The following is a 15,966-nucleotide window of genomic DNA, read 5'->3' as shown; positions in this document are numbered from 1 at the left end:
GGAAGAAAAGTTCTATGTTCAAAATCTGACTGCTATTCTCATACATGGTGTACATTATTGCTTGACTTCTATAGCAATGTAGTGGTAAAACGTGTTTTTTAGGATTCTGATTCCAATTTTTTTCCAATTTTAGTCCAAAGGCCTCCAGCCTAAACGTAGCCAATGGTAGTAAACAAGGTAAAAATGAAAAACTAATTTCTTTTTTTTTCTTTTTAACATACCATATGTGATAATAACTGTATTTCAACAGCAACCAAGACTGAGGGGCCATTAGCGTAGACAACTGCTTTGGTGACTTCCAGCACTTTCCACAGTTCTACTTTGAAGGTAAGGTTAAGAAGTAAGTTTCCCACCGATTATGGTGCAGAGCTAGCTCTTTAAATAATCAAGATATAGAAAAGAGGACAAAAGAGGTTTTATCTCCAAGATAATTTGGTGAGAAAATCATGTATTGGTACAATATTGGTTTCATACATAAATATTATACATAGACAGACTGCTATACACTTTATTGTTGTTTGCTCTTTTGAACCTGTGCAGACCGTACAGTCCTTAAGCTCACACTCCACTGAGGAAGCCCAGTGAGGCAAAACGTGTCGGGCTTACATAAGACTAATACGGTTTCTTTTTTTAAATAGGTGGAACAAATATGTCTAGTATTTATACTCCAGTCTGGTGAAAACAGAACTAGTTTGGCTATATGTCAAATGATCTATGTATAATAATTATGTATGAAACCAATAATGCACTATTACATAACTAATTTTCTAACTAAATTATTTTGGAGCAGAAACGTTTTATTTTGTCCTTTTTCTATATACAGTTCTACTTTGTTAAACTGGTGTTTTGACACACAAAATAGATAGTTCAGCTGGCCTTTTGTTCAATTAATGAGGAAGAAACAAGGCCGTTTAAGCTTCTTGGTCACACTAGAGAAATATCTGTGAAGAGTAAACATACAAGACAGCTGGAGGAAGCAGAAAAGGCCAGGTTTTTATTATAAAGGACTATAACCACACTAGGGAGATAAACAGATTTGTGCCACTACACAACAAAGGGGGAGTAACTTGGCTGAATATGTGAGGCTTTAATTGAACAAAACACAGAGCTAAAGTAATGAAACTTGCAGCACAGTAAAAACAATTCTAGATTATGTTGTATATGTATTACACTATTGATCAACACAAAAACAGCCCAAGTGGGTAAAATAATCCATCAATTGATCTAATCTGAAAGTACTGATAAAAATTAGGCATTTTTTTTTGTGCTTTTGAGGGTGGACATATCTAGGATAACTACAAACAGACTATTCCTATTCTGAAAGTTGATATGAGGCTTGGGCAAGGATCAGACCATTTTGGACTACCCAAGGAGGCCATAATGACTACTTTACTATAACTGGAGCAGCTTGTTGTTGCTGACAGATACTTTTATATTTCGTCGGAAAACCTCGTTAGCTGAATAATACTTTAGGGTTTTGCTTTAGTTCATATGGTGGGAGCACAAGAGCAGTGGGGGCTAGCACAGGAAACAGATATCCACCACTTGTTAAATTTAGGGGAAAATCTGCTGGCCATGGTCTTTTATTGCACATAAAGCTGATTCAAGCACTGATTAGTACAGAATGTTGAACAAAATCTTTATAGCTGTCCACACCATGACATTTTAGCTCCGAGTTGACCAAAGGGGACATATAAGAAACACATTCAACCAAATTCAACAAGGTGAAAGTGTTAAAACTTTAGGATCACAGCTTTGAATGTGCTGGTGATGTTTGTGCCTGTAGAACTCTGCCATAACATGATTTATCTGCCAATTAGAATTCAGCAAACGCCCCAAAGATGAGCAAAAATATTGAAATGAATTTGTGACTCCAAAACCTCCTGACACAGGTTTGCAAGTTTAAATTTAAACATGAAAGTTTTGTTTTGCGTTGAAAAGAGTGGCGTAGAATTGAAACTGCTACCCTGTTGGAGTGATTTTCTGTGAAGTTTTGTTTTTGATAACTACACAGGGATCTGTCTGTCTTAGGCAGAAAGAAAGCAGTAAAAAACACGTCCACTCAATCCAACCTGAAAAATATTAAGTATTCTTCTATCTTTCTTCCTGAAAAAAAAGGCATCAAGTCTGTATTTTTGTAGGTCTGTGGAGCAGTGGGTGTTAAAACTTTTTCTTTTTAGTGGATAGTATTTGCTGCAATCCCTTAACAGTGGAAATCTAATGAGTATTATGTATGAAAATTAGATAACATTTAGTTTTGGAAACAGACATTGCATGGACTGGAACTCTACCCAAGAAGCAAGCAAAACATTTCTTCTGCCCTTGACAAGGGGGATTTGCAAACTTTCCCCTATTTTTATTTACTTTTTTTTTTTTTTTTTACTACCAATGGGTGACTTCAGACCAAATAACCAAGTCAAGAAAGCATAAATCGTGGCTACATAAAACCCACATCCATACAGGTAGTGGTACAGCAGATGGTATTTTGGTAAAGTCACAATTGAGAAATATATGGTGGAGCTGTTTTTACATAGCAAGATCAGAGGTTTACACATCCTTATCAGAGAGCACCAACGGGTTACCGAACCCACTTTTCTCCAGCATGGTAAAAAAAGGTTTGGGTATATAGCTGCTCTAAGAAAGTAAAGAAGCAAACTACATTGCAATGTTCTCTCCTGCTGTCAGAATTTCCTTGTCAATCCACATGACTGCAGCAGAGGCTGGTAAACTCAGAGTACTCATCCTCTTCCAGCCTGAGTTGTGCAGTAGAGAGGATTAAAAGACCCTAACAAAATACATTTAAACTTTTTACCAAACACTTTACTGTAACAGATATTTTTAAATCTGCCTGCATTTCAGCTCAAGACACATTTGGGATGGCCGTATTTCAGCACAAAATTATTAAAAGCATAAAAGCATTTTGTATTAATATTCACAATAAAGAAAGTATTGGCTTTAAATACCAAAATCTACATGCAGTCAATTACAAATAAACTTTATCTTGAACCCCCCCCCCCCCTTGATAATAAAAGATGAACAAAGTTACACCCTACACTTGGTTGATCTATATTTCTTTTTTTTGTTTCACACTAGCAAATGTGAGGAACCTATTTTAAAAGAAGACATATGCAGGCATTGATTTGTCTATCCTGATTTAGGAACAGTGGATGACTTATCTGTTTTGTGATGGAATGTTCATGCAATCAAATACAAAAACCTTTAAAACACAATAAATACATGGTATGATTAAAACCATTAGCATGCTTTGTTGTCTGAAAATAAAATAACATATGGAATGACCACTTCCACAAAATATGAATTTCCAGTATCCCCCCAGAAGTTGCAGTCAGCAATGAATGTAATTCCAGTTAATGTGTGGTTTCCTGCTTGTGTTTAAGAGATGGGTTGTGTAATACAGAAAAAATGAGTTTGTTGAAGAGAATGAACGAAAGCTACTTTACTGCTTATCCACTGTTTTATGGCCACTTCTGGTACGATATGTGTGAAGCAAAAAAGAAGTTACACAACATAATCGTTACCTTGAAGCTGCTTCACATTATTGCTAAGCAATAAAATAAAACCTTTCTTAGGAATATAAAGGTCTCTATCATACAGCAGAAGCAAATGCTAACTTCCCTAAGGCATTTTCCACAAGTTCAATTTGGATAATGATACTATTTACCAAGGATGTTTATTGCTTAACTAGGGAAGAAGTTGTGGAATTATATAGCACTATAGCCAACACTGCTCTCAGCTCTAGACAACTCCTCCAGCTATGAAGGAACTTTATTCCACAAAGATGGTGACATAATAATAAAAAATCTGCAATCCAGTAACACATCTATGTGTTAGTGTATTTGCAGGGGGCACGATTTGCACTTTAAGAACCATCCACAGTTCATTAAACCGTGTAGTATGACATATTCCATGTAAGATTTTTTTGGCATCTACCAGATGTGGGAAAAATGAGAACATCTAAAGTGAAGGTCATAAGTGGGTGAGGTTTTGCAAAATCATTGCTGACTGCAGCTCAGTGGGAGATGGAGGATCATCAACAACCCTTTCGACTCACAGACTTTTGGTGGATTCTCAAGAGAACCCTTTTAGTACAGCGGTCGACAGTGGCAGCCCATTTCCTTTCAGCTTCCTCTTCCTCTTCTAAGAGACATCTCTTCTCAGCCTTGCTAAGAGTCCTGTCACTTACAGGGCGCACAAGGTGGGTTAGGTTCAAATGGCTGTATAAACTCCTCTCCACCACATAGGTTATGTTAAATTCACTGACTGTTCGACCTCGTGGTCTTCTGTTAGGGAAGACACTGTTGCCACTTTTGCACCTCTGGCGGAAGGTTTGTTGTTCACAGGCTGGGGGGAGCATTCCTTTTCTGGATGATCGCTGACAGAGAAAAGCTCTAGCACATGAATAATTAGAGTCGAGTTTCTTCAGTCTTATCTGTTTTCTGATATTTTGTACCTCTTCCAAAGAAACCAAAAGGTGATGCTTGTTCCTGTTTCTGTCATAAAAGCAAACACTTTCTGTACTTACCCCATGGCTTAAAGAGCCTAGGCTTTTCTTTAATTCTCTTTCAGTCAGGGAGCGAGAGACTTTTTGGGACTTTTCATCTTCTGGATAAGAAAAGAATGTTCCAAGTTTCTTTGGAGGTTTAATGAGACCCCTGCTATCAGATTTGCTCAAAGTCTTTACAAGTTTTCTGTTAACACTCATTGTCTCAAGGTTTTCAGAAGATGGCGACACGGAATACGAGCAATCTTCTGGTGGGATTTTCTCCTGTGAAGTATCTCTACTCTGTGTTTTTTTATGGACTCCCGAATAAAGGGCAGATTTATCATCCGCAATAGGAGTGCTGTGGACTGCATCTTCTAGACCTATGGGGAAAAAAACACATTATAAGACCATTTAGAAAGTTTTCAGAAATGTGGCTCATGATCTCTATTGCATATTCTATAAGTACATACTGTAGGGATACAATTAATATTGATGAACTACTGCTTCCCAATTCTTAGGATTGCCCCTCAAGTTCCACTTTCCACCCATCTGTGAGGATATCTACTTCCACTTGATAAATTTTACTGTAAATTGCAAGAAATGAGGGTGGGTTGTAAAAAAAAAACAAACAAAAACCCATTAATATTGTTTGGAAGATCTCAGTGGTGCAGTCCCACAGAAATGTACCACTGTGAGATAAGCCTAAGCGGCAAATGAGAACCAACTAAGCGGCAAATGAGAAATAACCAAGGTATTAATGCAAGCCGGAAATTGAGTTACCTAATAGATATTATCTAACCTTACAAAGATCATACTAAAATACATATGCATAATAATTTTGCTGTCTTTTTGCAGTGCTTAAGATTCAGGGTGCTTAGGATTTGTCTTGGATGCATGCTCAGGTTATTCCTCACTTAGACAAGTTGTCACTTCAAAGAGCATTTCAAATTTAGGACCAGTATGTAGATGCAGAGGCAACTGCTAGACCCTGTACACCGGTCTTCACTGAGCTAAGTGGGTTTAAGATAGAGATCTTTATCAACAGTAACCACTTGCAATTAAAAACTCAAAACTTTCAAAATTATACTTTATAATCATTTAACATCTTTGTGTGTGACTGATTTCCTAAACATCAGTCATGGTTTAATAATTTTAGAAATCTATAATTTTAGAAATCTATATTCACCTTCCGTATTGGGTTTCTTCATTTCTTCTGTTTTGATAAGCTTCTTCCTGACCCGTCGAGTTGAGTTCACTAGCTTGTGCAGCCTCTTGAACTTCACCGACTCTTCAGACTCCTCATCAGATGGTTCTCTCGACTAATAAGGAAGGAAAAATACACACAAATAGATCGAGAACTTCAAAGCAAAAGTATTGATGGTAATGATTTCATTCAGGAGGTGTCAAAATGCTGCTGCCTTAATGGCAACACTTTATTCTTCAAAGCTTATTACACTGACAATACTGTAAAAATACAGTGGTCTATATTCACATGATTACTTTATTTTGCATTCCGTGAGTACCAGTTGCTCTCCAGCCGCAGCAAAGCGTTATTATTTATTTATTTTTTTTTTTATCAGATTTGCTCTCAAAAAAGACAAAAACACACAAGCCTCAAGTCAGTTCTCTTCCAGTGTAAGGAAAAGTAGGACCACTGAAGGTCACTTCATGGGGACAATATAAATTACACAGGCCCATGGATCACAAATAAGCAAACTTTTTATTGTAAATAGACAGCAAGATATCTGAAGCAGTAATGTAGAAAATCTACAAATTTAAATTTAAAGCCCACAAGAAGAAGTATCAAGCACCAAAATGTTAATAGGTAATGCATATGATTTTTCACTGTACTCAGAAAACTATTTTAATGTTGTTTTCAACATAGGGCAAGTAATAGTACTTGAGATCTTTCTTTCAAAGAGAAGAGTCTCAATTAAGGGTTTAGGTTTTTAAATGTAAATATACCTATACATGTGACCCTTGAAAAAAAACAAACAAACAAAGCAGTCCCAATAAATCATCACCAAGCAAATTTGTAAACCAGTTTAGTTAATTTACTCCAAGGGTAATTTCCCACCTGCATTGTGAAACCATGCGTCTGGCAGGTCCTAGGTGCACAGTAAACTACTGCTGTGTGTCCAGAAGCAGCAGACCACACGGTGGGCAACCAGATTTTTACAGACACAATGCACATCCTCAAATACACAGCCAAAAGCAAAATAATAATAAAACAAGTATATGTATACTTTTTATTCATTCAAGAAGGACTGGAGAGAGCAATAAAAAGTTGGAGGGATGAAGCTAGATATATAGTAGAAACCCAGAAACAAAACTTTTAAATGTTATATTAGAAACAGGATGGTTTCAAAATAAACCAAGATAGTAAAACATGTGACAGAGGCCAGGTCACTTAAAGGACTGAAGCACAATGTTGGAGGTAACAACAAATAATGATGGCCATACACAATTTTATATTGACAAGTCAATTGACAAAGTTAAGCACTGATTGGCTACAGGATGGTAGCATACAGTTTCATAGTCAACTGGAAATGTGGAAATAAAATAATTAGCACTGTCTGACACAAACAACCAACATGCTACAGTTCTGATAAAGCATGTGACCCATTCAGAAGAATATTTGGAAAAATATATCTTGACAACAGAAGTTAAAGGGTACTGCGTAACCTTGCTAATGGTTAATACATCACATTGTGGTAGAGGAAGAACAAGGGTCTGGCAGTGTATAGCTGGATTTACACAGGAAAAAGCATACCCCAGTATTCCCATAACTGAAAGCAATTGGTTAACAAGCTTGTAAACCTATAACCATATACCAGATATTTCCCAAGTTCATGTCACATTTTTATATAGTTCATCCATTTTTTGTGTTTGATCAAATGTGTTGTATCCCAGATGTTCCCCCTTAAGAGCAAAGTATAATATAACAATAACAAAAAATGCATCTTTCCTCCAGCAGCAGTGACAGCAGATGGAGCAACGTGGAACAAAGATCTTGTACGAATGCCAATATATATATACACAATAGGATACTTCCGCTTCTCTAACATTAAAATATTTTTGCAAGGCACATCACTGTAATCATGTTGATGCTTTACAAATCAGGTCAATACAACACTATATTCATCAGAAAAAAAAATGTTTAATTTATTAAAAAAAAAATTCCAACTAAAAAGGTATTATCAAAAAAATAACACAGCAGCAAAGTAAATTAATCTCTGAACAAAGACATATTTGTACTGTACGATATTTGACTTATCTATAAAGTTCTGAAAAGTTCTGCCTTTGTGTTGGCTCACAGCATATGGACAGTTTTTTTTACCTCAATTAATAGAGCACAACAGCAATAAAGAAGAAAGGTACAGCTGATAAGAAAAAAAAAAAAAAAAAACAACAACAGGTACTCTTCAGCAATTAGAACATTTTATTGGAGTATTGTATTACTTTCAATGAATGTGCACAGATTCAGTTATGGAATCTCTGTATTGTTACAAGAGCAGTGACGTGTATTCATTTTTACTTTTAGATCTATTTTTATTATAAAGATGTACAAATACACGTTAATCACTGGATTTAAAAAACATGCGTAGATTTAGTTAATATAGGCGTTTATCAGCATCTATTGTTACTGCCCACTTTCTACAGAAGTTAATAAAAGACCAAGTCAATTTAATATATCAAGATCTCTCCAATCCAGAATCATGTATCAATGTGTAAATCTGAATAGAAGTAATCCTGCCCTAAACAATATTCCTAATATACTTCTACACTTAGCATTGGGTTTGTGTATGCATGCAGCAGAAAAGCTTCTGCATAAAATGTATAATGAAAATATTAGTTCAGTACCATCAAAACTGATGGGTTAGCTCAGTTATAATGTCTTCATAATTAAAAACTGGGATCAGGAAGAATTTTAGACTTCATTCTAAGCCAAGTGGTAGTAAGATCAACACAACACAGTTAGGTTCTTTGGGTGTACTATTTACATGCAGTAGAAGATTGCATGTAAATGACACTAAAATAGAATATTGAACAAACAGAATAGAACACCCATTCACCCAACTACGTTTGCACATAAGTGTGCATCATATCATGGGTTCCGTTTTGTCTTGTTTATCAGTTTAGTTTGAGGCAAACTACATCTACATCTTAGCGCCTTTACCATATGCTCAAAAATAAGAAATCACACCACACATAATAACTTTGGTGACATGACTGAAAAACATAGAAATATTTGGTGGGATTTTCCACTTTGCAATGGATTAAAGTGAACAGACAATCATTTTGTAGCTATATTCATGAATAGACATAAGAGTCGTCCAATGTCATGTTTATACATAGGCGGTTAGGTGCCCAACGGGTCAGTTACCATGATAGCTACTGTTCCTTTAGTAGTATTCCCGCTTTCTACCCCATCCTCCCCTTCTGCATTCAGGTAAAAGAAAAAAAAAGTTTATTACCATACTATCCAATTCTAGTGCTAGAGGAAGAATGGTTTTATTATCCTTGAAAATCTGTTGACTGCAAATGTGTTCTAGAAAAAAAATAAATAAAAAAATAAGACCTGATCTCAAACTGCAGTTATTACAAAGCACATCACAGCTTCACTACTCTATTCACTGTTATCAAATAATACTTAGGGGTGTGATCGTACTTTACTAGAAATCACTAAATTTGAATCACAAATGATTCACCAAAATGTCACTGAAAATACTCGGAATTCTACATTTGTTCCCAACATCAATATGTCATTGATTTATCATTTGAATTTTTCCTGTTGCATGTCTGCCTTCTGGGGGATATAATGGTAAATCACAAACAGCACTAACATAGTACACTGAAACCATTCCTTAAAATGACATTCACTACATTCATATGGAAATCTAGGTCAAAATGGGCAATGCATTCCAATTTTATAAATAATTCATTTTGGATTATCAACATGCACAATTGTTGATCTGTAAGAAAATTCTGAATTGCTGGCTACAGTTTTCAAGCCGATTTATCATTTACACTATATATTACATATGGGTTGGTAATAAAAAACAGACTGAGCAAAATTAGTATGTCAGTGTGTCAGGTCCCCATTGGGACCAAAAGCACATGCTTGGCTTACGCAAACAATGACACACATTTCCGGCCTCTCCTACATTACTGCACAGATCTGCAAACACTATGGGCTAGTATTATTTAGCTAAAGATATATTCTACATTTAAAATGTATGCCCACACTTTTTTCAGCTTTGGCTAGAGGATGGTTAAACCCTGTCAGGTTATCTTTTTGCCATTTCAGCCTCTTTGGTGAAATTTTTCTTTACTTTGTGTCCCAGAGATGCAACTGGAAGTGAAATGTAGGAGACAATTTCTTTCTTAGACTGTTGTTACCAGAACGTGGGTTTTTTTGTGCTATATGTAGCCTCATTGGTGAAACACATTCTATTTATCTTGGTGACCATCATCACTGGGAGTGAAATTGAAGGAGAGACCCAAAATTTAGATCTGCTACCAAAACAAACAGAGCTCGAATCCTCCATTGGGGATACTTGTTACGGTCACAAATGTCTAGAAGCGCATTTCTCTGACTTTTTACCTATCCGCTGGGACTAAAAACCTGAAAATGGAGGCAAATTTCCCCAATATTTAAAATGAAGAGAAAAATATTGACTTTAGTTATACTTCAACTTTACCTATTGTTTCAAGGAGAACTGTACACTTAGGATTTCCCATCTTTTTCTGCCTTGATGATAATGAACACCCAGAAAGAGAAGGTGATCTTAGTATACAGATGCTTTAATGTAATTGAATACAATTAAAAACTTTCAATGACTATGGAATTTGAATGTAATATATAAAACACTGTGGGAGATGTCCGTGCTATAAAAACATGCCAGCTTGTATTACCACCATATCACAGTGATGAATAAGAGTATAATTACTATTACTATCCAGATGTTTTCTTTGGGAAATATTAGAGACCACCAAAGCATGATGGAAAGTTATGCCGATTGCTAGTTGAAAAAAATAACATAAGGAGGTTTACTTGACCAGACCTGCTTTATGCAGTTAACATCCAGTTGTTGCCTAGCTACACAATGAAACAGAACAATGGTGCCAATACATACAGTGTCAAAACCTTAATATGTACAATTTATCACAGCTAAATAAAATCTCATAAATAACAAAAATATTTTTAATTTAAATATGCCACGTTTACTAAAAAAAATATTTGAGGACCCTGCCATGATTGCTTGGTCAGGCCCTACCTGTTCTAGTATGAAAATGCTTTATCTCAGTTTCCTAACTGCACCCTTGTGTCATTCTTCTTCCAGTAGAGTCTCCAAATGGCAGTTTTAATGCACATGCCAAAAAAAAAAAAAAAAGTGAAAACAGGATTTGTATTATGATGCAAATGTGTTTTAGCAGACTAAAAATGATTTATTTACAGTTTAGATTTGTTTCAACTACAAAAAATAGTGCTGAGGTCAGTAAATGTTTTGTGTTATTACAAAACAGGGCAACCAAAACCCAGTAGAATAAGACTATTGTTTATTGTTTATACCCATCTTGCAAATGACAGAGCTCAAGTTTTTCCTTTTTTTTGCTATCCATTTCCTGTGACTCCAAAGACAACCCCCTCCTCCCAAAAAAAAAAAAAAAAAAACTGGGGTACCCGCGCCAGTTACCTAATTTATCCAAAACCAAAAAAAAAATTAAGCACTTTCACCTTTGCAGCACCTGGTCCTAGGTTAAAAACCCAGCCAGGATTCTATATGCAAGGAGTTTGTATGTTCTCCCTGTGTCTGAGTGGGTTTGCCTTCGGGTACTCAGGTTTCCACCCACATCCCAATAACATGCAGTTAGGGTAATCGGCTTTTTTTTAAAAAATTTCCTTTGACTATAATAATGACACATGACTGACATAAGATTGTGAGCCCCTTTGAGGGCCAGTTGGTAATACGATTTACTTTGTAAAGCGCTGTGTAATGTCAGCGCTATATAAATACTGAAATAATTCATTAGACTAAAGGCCATTTAGGGTGCTGGAAACAATACATATTAAACAAAAGAGTTTGTCCAGCATGTTGGAAAATTGTCATAGGATCAGATGTAGGTCATCCTCCCTAAAAGAAATGGAACAAACCTGTCACCATGTATGTATCCCCATATTGGCTGTAAAATAATTAAAGCTGTGCTGGGTGCAGAATTATGAATAAAGATGTGCAGATGTCACCATCTCTTTCAGCCATATGAATGTCTTTATATGGCAGAGAAGGGTTTAATATGTAAGCGATATCAACAACCTCTTGGACTGGACTGTGATCACAAAAGAGCTTTTTAGGTTCTGTATGTCTTTTCAACTAGCAGTAGGTCGGTGGAATTTGAAGCAGAACTCACCCAAACCTTTGTCAGGTTTTTATTGTCCACAGATGTTTTAGCATGTCCAGGTATTTCATTTTTAAGTTTTTATAGTTTAAACATTTTTGCCTTCCTTTCACTCGTTGTCCTGGTGCACATAGTCACCAGAACTAAATGAATATGTATCACCCTGAGGACATAGACAAAAATAAAACATTGGAGAAGTTCTAACTTCCAAAACCTATTACAAACTAAAAATATGTAGCCATAGCACATGTTGTAAAATAAATCACTGAAAATGCAAGGATACCTTTTAACTTTTAATTATTCACCCATCTTTTTAAATCTACCTATTTCAAAATTGATTTAATGTTGATTTACTTTTGGAACCAGATTTCTGTATATATATGATACAAATCGAAACTTTTTTGCCCCTCAAAGCTATTCCTCTGCAACTGTCTGACCAGTTATGGGGTAAATACTGTATTGCAATTGGGATTATCCAATTGCTATGGGTTGTTTTAGGTTTTAACAATAACCAGCCTAAAACATTAATAAATGGATTGCAATATTTTGGTATTCTGTTGTACTCCAGTAAGTTCTGGCTCAAGACAACTCGTCACTGTGCTCAGAACATGCCAGGCTCGAATGGTGCTTGCTCAATTACTGATGGCCATTTCTTTAAAATAACAAGGGTCATTTATATATTAACAGGGCATACATTTACCCTAAAGAGTACAAATGACCTCTTAATAATGCTGGCTAAACATGTCGTAATTGAAACTGGGGTGCCTAAGAGTTTCATTTTCTGTTTCCAAGGTAACATTACATCAGATTGTAGACAGCTGGCTCTTTAGTTTTTACCAAAACAAAGCAACCAATCCAATACACAAAATTATACATTTAAAGAGAGAGGGGACATTTCGCTGCCAGTAGTCTACACTAAAATCTATGGGAAGGTTGGCTCGGTTCCTAGGGTGGAACCTCTCAGCTTCTCTTGGAACAAGTGTATCCTTTGCACATCTGCAATGCTCTCATAACTAGAAACACAGCCAGGTTTCTCTCAGTATTTTTTTTTGTTGGTGGGAAGAACAGGAAAAATGGGAGAAATGTTTTCAGTGTCTGTACAAGCAAATACAACATAAAACAGTGGGTACTGATTTGAACATAAATACAAGTAAATCCTCTGGTAACAGCATAAAATCAAAGGAAGTAGTGAAAAGGAAACTTTTCTGATTGTCAAAACACAAGTCACATGGTATTATGGTAAAAAATAGCACATTCACTATTTAATAAGCATTTAATAGATTGTAATATTGATCAGCCACTCTTGTGAGCCAATGACCTTTTCTCAACAACATAGGAAGTATTTTTCCTACTTTTATCTAGTTGGCATACACCACCTTTTTTATAAATATTCACTCCACCAGCATTTTTACCAACCTAAATCTGCAGTCCCATTATTCATTCTGACACTAAAGACCAGCAGTCCACAGCTGAAGTCTGACTGATCATTGTGTCTTGTGACACCATTGTGCCATTGCAGAAAACCTGCTGCTGGATATTCAGTGGGAAGTATCCAAATCACCCATGCAGAGATGTGGACATTTGTGGAAGGATCCTCACACTCCGCAGTCCAGAAGACTTTTGACCTGACACATCATGACACAATCCATTTCCTATCCAACTCCATAATTACCGGCTAGTAGGAGGTAAAGTGGTGGGATATCAAGGTCAGACACCTGGGCATCTGAACTAAACAGTTTGTTAAACTGTCCCATGGCCAACGATTGGACAATGAAGGAAAAAGCCACTCTGGAAAGCCATTATTCTGCTTTATCCCCCTTTGTTTAGACAGTTGACTAGTAGTAAAAGTAGCTAAAGTAGCTGAGTAGCTAAAAGGTTTCAGTAAAGGTTACCATAAACTTTACTACATAACCCTCTGAAATGGATACAACGGCAAATATTGTTTTCTTGCAATGCAATGTAAAAGTCCTTTATGTTTACAGACATGGAAAAGGATGACATTCTCTAAACAGTAATATGTATTCTATCCACAGTGTACAGCTTTAAGTGAGACATGGCTTCCTGTTTCTTTAGTCCAAGAACATTTTTGCAGTACTTGTCTAGAGCTGTAGTCAGTCCCTTGAAAAAAGGCCCTTTGGCAAGCAACACGCACAACATCCGTGAGAAGAATATTTATCCAACAATAACTAATAAAGACACAAAAGAGAGCCTGTAGCAAAGAATTATGCGGAAGGCAACATGACAGGGGGCACGGACAGACACGAAGCAAGGGGTGGGGGTTGGTTGGAAAGTGGAAAAAGGGGGCTGGCAAGAGAGGAGGTATGTTGGTAATGGTGGAGGGGAAGGTGCAGGGGCAAGGTACGGGCTACCCTAGTCATGTTTCTATGACATTACTGAAGATAGTTTTCTTCTCTGAAAGCTCTGCCTAACATGACTGTTTAGGATACTGTAAGATTTATATAATGAATAAATCTACTCACAAGTATAAAGTGCAGAAAGCTACCTTTGACTACGTATGCCTGAATGCCAAGCAGTTTTGATCAGGTACAGTTCTGGGCTTTTCTGGTAGTGACAAAGCTTGCTAGCCCACGTCCCACACAATCTTATCAGTCAGTATAACTGCCCATTATTAAACATTCAAGCACTACTACAAGTCTGTGACCATTTTAACAGGAGGGGCAATTGTAAGGATGACCTCATTAAAAGGCCTCTAGTCCCTTATTATCCAGTAAAAGACTGAGTTGCTGTACTGGGCAGGATCTAGCCATGGAGTCTATGTCGTCTGACAGTAGTGACTTTTTCACTGAAAAGAATTTTGCAGGTAAAACAATTCATTAGTATGTATTGCAACTTCGAATATCGCAGCTTGCAAGTGTTTGAAATATGTACTATTTGTTGGAAGAGTGAATGACTGGAAACAAGAAAACAGGTTGGGACCTCAAACTTCACAACTTTCAGGCCAGTGACACAAGGCAGCTAAGCAGATAGCCTCCTTATTGACACCTTCTGGACAGGTTGGCAGTAGTTATGTTCTTTAAGTACCTTTATATATCTTGTAGTTTAAAAAAAGGACAGCTTTTTATATGGACACTCATTCCATTTCAATTTCTTTGCTTTTTACCTAAATAATGGTGAATAAAAAGTAGTTTAAAAAATAAATGTTATGGCCATTCTATGCCAGAGTTTGCTTGTTACAGGGCTGAGATTTTCTGCATATCTATAATTATTATACCGAAATGAAATAAAATGGTCTCCAGGCCAAACAGAAAAAAAATCTTCCTAGCAGTTACAAAAACTGCAATAAAAATATTAATAATAGAAAAAAAATGAAAAGGGTTCTAGCCCTCTCACAATTCTACCTGAAACCTTCAGTTGTTACTGACCATGTACAGACAAGTTCTGAAAGGTATAAAATAACATTATTTAAAAGCAATCCTTGTAAACAAATCAAGTGGAAAATCTAGCTAGAAATGATAACAGCACATGATTGGCCCGATGCAATACTAAATGACCCCTTTTCATGCAAGCTACTGTGCCCTTAAAATCTCAACCAGCTCAATAATATGGTTGATGATGTCACAAGAACACTTCTCAACTCTTTGTTAACAAGGAGATTCCCAAGCAATAAGATACTTGTCACAAAAGAAGGAAAATCCAAAACAAACAGAATACAGACTACCAACTAGATTCACATTTACATTTTTTTCACCAAAACACATCAGGATGGTTCCAAGTACAGGATATCGGTCACCACCAACATAAAACTCACCAGAACAAAGTGCTTCTTTTTGAAAATGTATGTGCTTAATGTCTTTATATATTGTAAAGTATTGCATTGTAATATCTCCTCTAAACAAAATTAAAGAGTTTCTTGGTTCACTGCTGTGTTTTGCATATCATATAGACCCAATCACTGCTTTCTGCAAAAAATAAAAATAAAACTGGCACTGGCAAGAAAAATGGATAATGAAGAAACAGCAACAAACAGAAGATTTAATCCTCTAATACCACCCTTAGCAATGACCACACTGAGTTTTACACTCAAAAACCATTCCTATACA

The 15,966-nt window shown here is 36.2% G+C and overlaps 1 protein-coding gene across 1 annotated transcript in view; it reads right to left on the bottom strand.

Moving 5' to 3' along the window:
- The window catches only part of SASH1 (SAM and SH3 domain containing 1), a 79,857-nt gene that overhangs the window by 29,791 nt on the left and 34,100 nt on the right, over window positions 1-15,966 (bottom strand). The window contains exons 8-9 of the mRNA XM_072410231.1: window positions 5,691-5,823; window positions 4,060-4,884 (exon numbers count right to left, since the gene is read on the bottom strand). Of these exons, the coding sequence (XP_072266332.1) occupies window positions 4,060-4,884; window positions 5,691-5,823 (958 nt within the window). The remainder of the gene's footprint in view (window positions 1-4,059; window positions 4,885-5,690; window positions 5,824-15,966) is intronic.

Source organism: Pyxicephalus adspersus, chromosome 4 (genome assembly GCF_032062135.1).
Source record: "Pyxicephalus adspersus chromosome 4, UCB_Pads_2.0, whole genome shotgun sequence".
NCBI lineage: Eukaryota > Metazoa > Chordata > Amphibia > Anura > Pyxicephalidae > Pyxicephalus > Pyxicephalus adspersus.
Note: the sequence above shows the minus strand (reverse complement) of the source record. Positions and strands in the feature narration are given on the sequence as shown.